Genomic DNA, 11598 nt, shown 5'->3' on the forward strand with positions numbered 1-11598 from the left:
AAGTCCCTGTTTGGTGCTTGATGGAAACCAGGTTTCCCCAGGGTGGGATTGATAGCAATAGCTCTTAGACTTATATACCGCTTTACAGCCCTCTCTCTAAGAGGTTTACAGAGTCAGCATATTGCCCCCCAACAATCTGGGTCTTCATTTGACCGACCTTGGAAGAAGGATGGAAGGCTGAGATGATATTACTATGCGAAGATGTTGGCATGGATAATAGCTGGTCTACAGGAGCCTTTTTTTTAAAAAAAAGAAGCAGCATGTTCTGTCTTTTATGCTAGGAAAATAAAAGATGGGGGCTTGTGTTTTGAAATTGGCTATGTTTTCTGGGAGAATGGCTCTTTCCCCGATTTGAATTTTCCTACGATAAAAGCAGCCATAGCTACACCCAAGATTATACATGCTGCAATTACTTTTGTTCCCAGAAGTAGGTTGGTTGGTTGGTTGGTTGGTTGATGGCGTTCCATGCCAAACTCCTGATGGAAAATCACCATTATATTGGGGACAGATGGAAAGGAGTTGTGTCACCTGGATGGAGAAAAAGATCAAATGCACCTATGGTCTTGCTTTATTCCCCGTGCACTCCTGCGACCTTTTGCAGTTGAAAGAATGAGGTTTACAAAATAGTTTTAAGATTCCAGGAAGCATAAGCAGTTTCATGTTATGGTGATTTGCCTTTTTCCAACATGACAATTCGTACTTTGTGGGGGTTTTATTATATAGTAGTTTTGCATTGGTCGGAAGCCAGTAATTATTTTTGGAAGGTGTTGTATATATTTTCCTTGCATCGTGTAGGTTTCCTAGAAGTGTTTATCTGAAGACAGTTTTGGGAGCGGAGGGAAAGTTGTGTCTGCGTAAAAGCACAATTTCTTTCCTAATATTACTGAACCGAAGGCAGAATTCTGTCTGCATCAGTTTGAAGGATTTGAAGTGATAAAAATGCTATTTTAACAGTTTGTGGAAGGAGCATCTTCCAAGCTGAGAATTGAATTTAAGGATCAGACTCGCTCAAGTGCCTCCAGCAACAGTTTTTCAGAGAAATGCAGCTCTCCTTCCTTCCAAAACAAAACGTTAAATTATCTTTAGGAAAGGGGTGGTGGTGAAAGTTTTATCTTGACTCCAAATATTTGCAAGTTAAGCTTTCACTTTAATTGGCAAGCACTGTGTGATTGAAATGGTTTGCAAAACAGGAAGGCTGTTTATTTACAGTTACTGCAAGGAAGAATTTCTTCATTTTATCGAGGCCATGAGTAATTGGTGAACTTTAAAAATGAAAGTCCTCTTGGTCTGATCCTAAATTTATCTGAAATGTAACGCAGGTCAGAATATGAGGTTGTGGTTAATTGTTAAATCTGGGTGCTGCCTACCCATAAAGCTCTCATCAGGGAGGGTTTTCTAATCTACTTAAAGACCTTTGGTGTTACGTAAACGGTGAAGTAATTCCATCTCTCCAGAGGCCTAGCTAGCAATAGGGGTGGGAATGATCCTTTTTTAACTATACAGTTTATAAACTCCACATAAACTTATTTGCAAGTGTCCCTCCCTCTTCGAAGTGTCAGATCCAAGTAATTTTAGATCTGTTTCTACTAATGCGTTGGCTGGAAAAAAAACCCCATCAGGTTTGGCATAGCAACTATAAAATGTGTTTTTCATTGTTCAGCCAGATTTCTTTTATCCCTATCTGCAAAATGCTTGTTTTTTCTATCTTGGGTTTTCCTCTGCTTGAAAATACAGCGCTTAAGGAGTTGAAACTGTAGAGGAAGTTTGGCCTTGGGAGTTTTAACATCCACTCTGTTTTAGTGAGTTATATACAATCCTTTGTATTTATCAGTCTGTTTCCCACGCTGGGCATGTGTCTGCCAGGAAATGTTTATAATTCATACACTTGATTTTCAAAAGACTGCACCTTTGTTCTCAGTTCAAAACAGGAAAATATAGGCCAGCCAGTTATGATGCGGTAAGTTGGTTAGCGTGTTGATAATTCATAATTTTTACACCTCTTTTCTCAATTCGGTACCTTTTGTAATTGGGACCAAAGTATCCAGAATTTACATCCAACAAATTATTCCCCTGTTTTTTTTTTTTTTGTTTTTTTTTTTTGTTTTTTTTGGTGCTTTCGAGTCAGTGTTGATTCCTGGTGACTTCTTGGACAAATCCCTGCAATTTTCTTGGCAAGGTTTTTCGGAAATGGTTTGCCCTTGCCTCCCCCTTCCCAGGGGCTGAGAAAGAGCAATTAGTCGAAGGTCACCCAGCTGGCTTTGTGCCCAAGGCGGAACTAGAATTCCTGGTCTCCCAGTTTCTAGCCTGATGCCTTAACCATTACATGAAACCCTGCTGGTTGGGAATTTACCATTCATAATACATTTAGAAAGGAAATCTGCTCTTCGTTATGCATAAATACGGTGTTAACTTCTTTTTTTAAAAATAATAATATGCAAAGCAAGAGTCAGCAGTGGTAAGGAAGCTAAAATCAAACTGATATCGCTATCATTTACTAGGACTCCCCTTAACCTTGCAAACCAATCTTGTTTCATACACTGTCCTACAAAATCCGTGACACATTTTCAGAATGACGGATTTTTATCTCGATTGCACCATTAATGCCATCCTTGTGTTCCTTGACAAAACCACAAGACTGGCTGGTGGGCTTAATTCTCTCAATTTTTTCCCTGTTTGCACCTTGGAGGCACCACCTTTGCATTCCCTGAACAAATAAACGGCAGAAAGGCTGAATGTTTGTAATGCTCTCAAAAGCCCATGGGTTTAATTCTCCCGCCTTGACTCCCTATCCCATAATCAGTAAAATATTTGGTTCAATACTACCTTGTGTTTCTGAAATCTTTGCAAGATCAGTTACTTTATCTTTTCTTTTTTTAGCTGACTGAAACATACCACTACTCTATCCTACTAGCACATTGTGGGTATTACTATGGAATGGAAGAGCTTAACTGTGTTTCATATACATACACCCACCCTTGAAAATTAGTTCACATTCACATAGTCATCAGTGGTGATTGTAATCACAATGAAAAAGTCTTGCACACTTGCCAATATTGGCAAGTGTGCAAGACTCATTGTGATTATCAATCTTTCATTGTAATTAATAAACATAATTTATGTTGTCAGGCTGTTTAAAACATTTCTGGATGTAGCCCCGTATTAGGACAAATTCTGTGACATTCAGAGATAATTGGTGGAATTGACTGGTAAACCGCTAGTGCTACTGCAGAATGGAATCAGATGCATCGCAAGGAGTTTTTGTCCTAGTCAGTTGAGTTATGGTGGGATTAATTAATCTAGAATAGAATAGAATAGAATAGAATAGAATAGAATAGAATAGAATAACAAGAGTTGGAAGGGACCTTGGAGGTCTTCTAGTCCAACCCCCTACTTAAGACAGGAAATCCTACACCACATCAGACAAATGGTTATGCAACATCTTCTTAAAAACTTCCAGAAGCTCCAAAACTTTTGGAGCATTCACAACTACTGGAGGCAAGTTGTTCCACGGATTAATTGTTCTAACTGTCAGGAAATTTCTCCTTAGTTCTAAGTTTCTTCTCTCCTTGATGAGTTCCCACCCATTGCTTCTTGTCCTGCCTCAGGTGCTTTGGAGAATAGCTCGACTCCCTCTTCTTTGTGGCAACCCCTGAGATATTGGAACACTGCTATCCTGTTCCGGAAGCAGTTTGTACCCAGGCCTCGTCCTCTGGAGAGGACACTCCAGCTTTGCATACAGCATTGAAACAACACGGGAAGTGGCAGTTACTGGTATAAGTCTTTACTTGATTGGCGTAGAGCGTGATGCCAGGGCCACTTTCGTCGGTGGGAGAGGTCATTGTACCTCATTGGGCAGCTAAGGGATTGGCACTCTTGAATTGGCCTTTTTAGTCACACTAGATGCTGTTTTAGGACCTCTTTCCAGAACACGATACCATAGTGTTTTGAGACTGAAGGATGCCAATGCAAATTTCCTGTCTCCCCTAGTCCTTCTTTTCACTAGATTAGACATACCCAATTCCAGCAACCGTTCTTCATATGTTTTAGCCTCCAGTCCCCTAATCCTCTTTGTTGCTCTTCTCTGCACTCTTTCTAGAGTCTCCATATCTTTTTTTACATCGTGGTGACCAAAACTGTATTCCAGGTGTGGCCTTATCAAGGCATTATAAAGTGTTATTAACACTTCACGTCACTTTGATTCTATCTATCTATTTATTATTATTATTATTGTTGTTGTTGTTGTTGTTATTATTATATCAGGGGTGTCCAACCTTGGCATCTTTAAGACTATCAGAGGGATTTTGAGAGTTGAAGTCCACAAGTCTTAAAGTTGCCAAGGTTGGATACCCCTGTTAAGGGCTTTGATCCAGGAAGAATGAACTGCTTCCTGCTGGTAGTTGATCGTGGGAATCTTAATTTTCATGGCTCTACTTGGTTATTCAAGCTTCCTCTGGAGCAACAATAATGCTGTATTGTTGAGTGGAGAAAACAAGCACATCTGCCAGCTGTATTGGAGGCTACGGTGGGGAGGGGTGGATAAAAAAAACCCAAAACAAAAACAAAACAGCCTAGCATTATGCTTTCCCAGTCTCCGCCAGACACCAGCCTGACAGAAGGGCTGTTTTTCCAGTCAATTATTGCAGCGAATGTGGATGATGAAGACGGGCCAAAGTCGGTTGTGTGCAAACTCCTTTGCTAGCAGCCTCGTTTGCAGCTGCTTTGTATCACTGAATGGGCAGAGTGGATTTGGGATTAAAAAGAAACGATTTTGTTGTTCTTGTTGTGCACAAGCTGCTTGACTTCCAATTTAGCACTCGGTTGGGTGTTGCTGCTGCCTATTTTAATTGTGTTCCATTAAAAGGCAGTTGAGTCTGTTGTATAAGAACAGGCCAGCCTCCTCAAGCCTCAGTTTTGAAAATCAGGATTGCCAAGGAGGTGCTTGATCCAGGGGTCCTGTTTAGGCAGCAAAGTATAGGTACTCCCCGACTTTGGGACCAGAATTGGGGCCCAAAATTTCGGTGGTTAATTGAGACATTTGTTAAGTGAGTTTCACCCCATTTTACAACCTTCCTTGCCGCAGTTAAGGGAATAGCTGCAGTGGATAAGTTAGTAATCCGGTTGTTAAGTGAATCTGGCTTCCCCATTGGCTACTTGTCAGAAGGTCGCAAAAGATGATCACATGATCATGGGGGTGCTGCAAAGATCGTAACTGTGAAAAGTGGTCATAAGTCACATTTTTCAGTGCCGTTGTAATTTGAGAGCATATGCACCAAAGACAAATTCCTTGTGTGTCCAATCACACTTGGCCAATAAAAAATTGAATTGAATTGAATTGAATTCAATTCTACAGTCACTAAATGAACTGTTGTAATTCAAGGACTATCTGTATGTGCAACTGGCATCAACACATGTTTGAACTGGTTTTGGAGGCTGTGAGAGAGACTGCAAAGTGATACCAGAAAGAGACCGTAAAATGATACCCCTTTCATCCCAGATTCTGCTTGTTTTGTCTACAAAGTTTAGAAAATACAGCATGAGTTTGCAGGTGTCTTCTTAGAATGTCTTTAAAGATAACTCCTAGTTCTGAGCAAAAGGAACAATAACACATAAAACCCTGGTATGAGATAAGCAATGTTGTGCATCTTGGATTATAGCTAGCCTCGTGGCCTGTTGGGAGAAATGAGAAATTACAGTGTCTGTTTTTGCAAAACATCAGTAGCGCCGAAAGTGTGTGTCTCGGCACCAGTACAAAGGACATTGCAGCCAGCTGCACCTGTGTAGATGTTATATTGAGACAGGGTGTGGCATGGGAGGGGCCCTGCTAATACCTATTGTATCTTTGCTGCCAGATTGAGATTTAAACCCTTTACAAGGCTGTAATTAAAATAGGATAATCAAAAGCATGAGATGAATGCAGTATAGCAGTTATTTCTCAACCTCGTCAGATTTAAGGTGGGTGGACTTCAACTCCCAGAATTCCCCCAGGGGAATTCCGAGAACTGAAGTTCACCCATCTGAAAGGTGGCCGAGCTTGAGAAAAACACTGCAGTGTAGGACACAAAAGCATTGAAACATTCTTCGCTCGGCAGATAACGTGGGTGGCGCATCGCCTAAATATTAAAATAAGATATTGCAAGGTTGAACGTTGCAACAGCCTTGGCTTATTACCTGGAAAATATGTAACCAAAACCCCCTTTTTTGAAACACCTTGTTGCTCTGCTGTTTTATTGAAAAATGTAGCGTAGTTGAATCATGCCCTTACGGTCACTCGGCCAGCTGAAAAATGGAACTGCTCAGATGATCTCCTGCGAGGGCTGCCTTTAGCTTGATATAGTGGCCAACCACAAGGATTTTGCGCTCCCGAGCCTCGTTTGAACCTTGCTGGGGTTTGTGGTTCTCACCTTGATGCTCTTTCTCTTTCCAGGAGTATCTTACCTTTGAGTAACTGCCCCCAAGTACCGTGCTGCAGGCACATTGTTCCAGGGCCTCTGTGGTGCTCCTGATGCCCCTCACCCACTGTCGAAGATCCCCGGTGGGCGAGGGGTTGGCAGGGATCCTTCTCTTTCAGCTTTGATATATAAGGTGAGCCTAATTCTGCTTTTGCTGCTTTTTGCTGCGAGACGACTTCGCTTCATAGAAACTGTCAAGAACACTCTGAATATTTCTCGTTTCTGTCCGTCCCCCCACCCCCACCCCGTTGTCCCCCCCTCCCCCCTTCACAGCACTGTGTAAATCAAGCACGCTACTTCTGGAAGCTCATTATATTGGGGGCTGGTTGCCTTGGAGATCTTTTTAAATAAGTGACTTCTGGTACTTTTTCTGGCACCTCTCGGTGTTAATTGCCTTCTTACATTAAAAAAGAAAAAAGAATCCAACATGTGAGAAAGTATAATGAAAGGGTGCTCTGCATCAGGTCAGTCGGTGTAGATTTTTGAGTACACATAAGGAAGAAAACAAGTATGGGTTCCAATTTTCCCCCCTAGGGTGATCTTCGGTAATCATCCAACTGCGCTTCTCCCTAGAGCTCTGTTTCCACAACGCTTACAAAGCGAGTACTGAATCACAGGCTCCTAAATATCTTATAACTTGGGTGGCGAAAATAATGAGGCAAATGAAGAAGCTTCCAACGATGAAATTTCTGGACAGTGTAGAACTACCTAGGGACAACTTTATAGGTATTAAAAGAGAGGTTTCCTTTGTGTTGGCAACAAGGGTCTCTTTTGAACCTGAAGAATCAATGAGCTGTTACATCCACAAGATTTGGCTGCCCCATCAAAAGGAACATTGCTATGAGGCTTAGAGATGAAATAGTATTCTGGATTCTTAGAAGTGGGATAGTATTCTGGGTTGGTTTTGCTTATCAAAAATCTGCAAAGGCCAAGTTTTTTTCTCTTATTTTTCTAAAGCTGCTTTACGGTTGGTTTCCCAATTCCTGTCTTGCAAAGTGTAAGATGGAGCAGCTGTCAAGGATTGTGCTTGTAATATATCGACACAATTCTTTGGCTACCCAAGGCTAGGTTTTGCTAAGACCGTTTCTGTTAGTGTAAGCGTTTTTGAAGACGTGAATTTTGTTCCGTTTCTTTGAATGAATTGGGGTACCTATTGGAGATTGCCCAGGAGATAGGACTTCAGTTGGTCATTGAGTACAGCGAGTTGAAGCTTTACGATTGTTCTTTAAATAGCAGCAGCTTTGGTTGGTTCCCATAGCAATGAGAAATCGGGGAACTTACTGCTCTTTACTTGTTCTAACCCTTGAAAAATGTCTTTTCCCCTTTCTTAAAGGATGAGAAGCTCACTGTTAACCAAGATCTTCCAGTGCATGATGGGAAACCACATATTGTCCACTTCCAGTACAAAGTTACGGAAGTAAAGGTCTCCTCCTGGGATGCAGTGCTATCCAATCAGAGTCTTTTTGTGGAAATTCCTGATGGCTTATTAGCTGAAGGGAGCAAAGAAGGGTAAGACATGTGCAAGACTCCCACAGATTACGCCCCAAGGAACATAATCACCAATAGGAACAGGTTGCGGGCGCCTGACTTCTCCTACAAGTGCTGTGCACAGATTTATCTCTCTTTAAGCTCCTAGTATTTTGAAGGTGGGGGTGGGGGGGTGGGGAAGCATCAGTCCTGCCGCTGAATATTGATTTGCCGTCCAAAAAAAGCTCACGCTGTTACATTTTCCCTTTGGATTAAGCAGGCTAGAGCCTTTCAGTTATAAAGAGGCTTCAGCTAGTTTATTCTTTCCTTTTGTCATAATTCTTTGATCGGCGGAATTTCCCCTGTCAGCGTGCTTTAAGTACAATTGCATAACTGATTAATTATAGCCAGCTAAAATAAGCAGCTTGGAAGTTATAATTAAAATGGATGTTAACAAAATCCCTTCTAAGTTAAAATCTCTGCTGCTTTCCGCCTCCGATTAAAACCTTGTTGATCTGCTACTTGCTCGATCAGTTAGCAAAGATACCCTTGGACCAAAGCGAGAAGAGCAGTTTGTCCTGTGCCAGGTAATTTCTATAAGGCTATTAAATGGATAACCTGAAACCCATCTGCAATGTGACACTATTCCCTAACGCAGGCAGGCACCCACAGAGGATTGTTATATAGCTTAGTATTTATTTAAGGCTAGCTGCAAAAAGAGATGGTTATGTAGGCATTGAGTTCATTTATCCCCTCCAAGGTTATGATTATACATCCATCTCCTAGCCCACTGCCTCGGAGTTGGATGTAGCTTGGTCTGAAGTAGCAAGACAACCCCTGCCCCTCCCTGGACACATTCCATAGGATGTCTCTTGTGATAACGATCTACTGGTCTGCATTTCAAATGCAATTTGAAATGCAAACTTTAAATCCAGACCTCAGTACTTGAAATGTTATGGATTTCCTGCCTGAACAAGGGGTGTTACTAGAAGACCTCTAAGGTCCTTTCCAACTCTATTCTGTAAATGTCCCCATTTCCTCTTTGGATTTCTGTTTTACACAGTTGTGCAAATAACCAACCACTCAGCAGGCATGCGTGGTTAGTATCTTGACCAACTTTCCTTTCCCTTCCCCACGTACTGTGCAGCCTGTTTTCCTCTGCAGAGTCTTTCTTGCCTAAGTATCAGTACCAGGGATGCTATCCAGCAGATTCTGACAGGTTCTGGAGAACCGGTAGCGGAAATTTTGAGCAGTTCGGAGAACCGGCAAATACCTCCTCTGGCTGGCTCCAGAGTGGGGTAGGAATGGAGATTTTGCAATATCCTTCCCCCTGGAGAGGGAATGGAGATTTTGCAGTATCCTTCCCTTGCCACACCCACAGAACAGGTAGTAAAATTTGAATTCCACCACTGATCAGTACCGACACTGGGGGAACGATTGCAGGGACACACCATCCGAGATGAACATGATGAAATTATTTAGCAGCTTAGCTGAGTGTAACCTTCTCTTTTCTCCCCACCTGCCAGATTATTAGCGCTGTTAGAATTTGCTGAAGAGAAAATGAAAGCAAGTTATGTCTTTATTTGCTTTCGAAAAAGCAGAGAAGACAGAGGTAAGTGCTCCCATCCTCTCGTTCTTTCACGCAGGCAAACGTTAGCAGCAAAAATTGGGTCTCTCATTCATTCTCATTCGTGGGTGTGGATTTTCTCCTTCCAGTTGAGTACTAACGATTCAGGGTATAATTGCTACCGATAGAGACTTAAATTGCCAGCATAATTTTCTCTCCCCATTAAATTTCTGTGATAAGAGTCAGGATTCCACATTGGAGTATCTGCTGAATGACAACAAGCAGTATTGCACCTGTCTTGATGTGCTGCGCATGGCTTGGGCTGCTTGCAGCCCTCATCACAAGCAGAGCAAACTCACCTTTGTTCATAATGTGACTTTGATGAATTGATTGATTGGACAGCATACAGGTAGTCGACTTAACGGTTCATTTAGTGACCGTTTGAAGTTACAATGGCATTAAAAAAGGTGACTTATGACCATTTTTCACACGACTGTTGCAGCATCCCCATTAGTCACATGATCAAAATTTCAGGCGCTTGGCAACGGATTCATATTTACGACCGTTGCAATATCCCAGCGTCATGTGATCCATTGCCTTTTGCAACCTTCCGACAAGCAGTCAACGGGGAAGCCAGATTCACTTAACAGCCGTGTAACTGACTTAAGGACTGCAGTGATTCACTTAACAAATGTGGCAAGTAAATGGGGGCAAAACTCACTTAACCGATTTCTCACTTAGCAACAGAAATTTTGGGCTCAATTGTGGTCATAAGTCGAGGGCTACCTGTATTCTAGGGCCAGTAACCAATCGTCTTGCAACACAGGACAGAAAATTAGGACGGGCTGCACAAGTTACACGAAGGATAGGGCTGGTTTGGGAAACAACAATTGCATTGTGCCCTATGTAAACAAGCGATTCAGAGCAATGGCTTTGTATTTATCTGATCTTGCACATTTTCTTCTTGTTTTGGCAGCTCCGTTACTGAAGACATTCAGTTTTCTGGGTTTTGAAATTGTGAGGCCTGGTCATCCTTGTGTCCCATCACGGCCAGATGTGTTGTTCATGGTCTACCCCCTGGATCAGGTCTCTTCCGATGATGATGATGATGACGATTAGACCTAGTGCAGCATTTCAGTGGGGCCTGGACATGCTTCAAGGACGAGAGGGGGCTAAAAGGCCTCTTCTGAGGAAAGGGAAAACAAAATTCTTCTGGACTGAAACTGCATTTCTTATTGTTAGAGTGACCTGTATATCTTCTGAGTTGACTTTTCCATTGAAATGTGTTACCTAGCGAATAATATAAAGTCTGCACATGTAATTGCACAATAGTAAATGGAAGGTAAATGGAGGTCTGGGGCCCGCTGTTAAGCCTAGCGAAGACATCTGCCCGGCCACCCGGTGGCTATGGAGCCCACACAGACGGAGAGAGGGAGAAGCCTCAGTTCCTTGTTACATACATGTTGGGCTTATCTATTAGTTTGGATATTTGGCTTTCATTTCAAATGCATATTTATATGTTCACTCAGATTCTTAAGCAGGGGGATGTTTTGAGTGTGGAAATATGAGGAACATTCGCTTTTTCTTTTCTTTTCTTGGCAAATAGATGACGGCACCACTGGGTTAACCAATACCTCAGGGGTTCTGAGAAACTCTTTATCCTCTTTCCGGCTTTATTAGGTTAGTATTAACTCTAGCGCAGCTTCATTGAGGAGGAGGAGGAGGGGGGGATGAAAGAAGGGTGCAAAGCTGGCCTTGCTTCTGAAGTGCGTCGCCACCCTTTTCTGGGGAAATGGAGAGAGAATCAAGTCAAATCAAGCTCCCCCTCCCTTTATTTTTTGGAAGACTGTCTGGCCCCCACACTGAAGTCTATGGATTCCGGAAACACCCTAGGCAACTTGATTTTGACACTTAATTAGACTTCCATCTTATGCGTCCTCAAAATGCATTGGAGACGTAACTCCTTAAAAGTAGTTCATGTAATCGAGATCTCCTTTCCTCATCCTTCCTTCAAATGCCCCCCTGGGAATATTAGATGACTGCTATCATGCTTTACCTTTCTTTTAAAACAGCCAGTTCCTTCAAACTTCATTCACAATATACAATTCTAAAAAC

At 42.2% G+C, this 11598-nt stretch overlaps 1 protein-coding gene across 1 annotated transcript in view; it reads left to right on the forward strand.

Moving 5' to 3' along the window:
- Positions 1-11598, forward strand: part of OAZ2 (ornithine decarboxylase antizyme 2) — a 13082-nt gene extending 1484 nt beyond the window's left edge. The window contains 5 exon segments of the mRNA XM_070953395.1: positions 6425-6500; positions 6502-6582; positions 7783-7958; positions 9443-9528; positions 10460-11598. Coding sequence (XP_070809496.1) covers positions 6425-6500; positions 6502-6582; positions 7783-7958; positions 9443-9528; positions 10460-10602 — 562 coding nt within the window. The 3' untranslated portion in view covers positions 10603-11598.

Source organism: Pituophis catenifer, unplaced genomic scaffold, assembly GCF_029215685.1.
Source record: "Pituophis catenifer annectens isolate HBS135680 unplaced genomic scaffold, rPitCat1.0.hap2 SCAF_14, whole genome shotgun sequence".
In the NCBI taxonomy this organism is placed as follows: Eukaryota; Metazoa; Chordata; class Lepidosauria; order Squamata; family Colubridae; genus Pituophis; species Pituophis catenifer.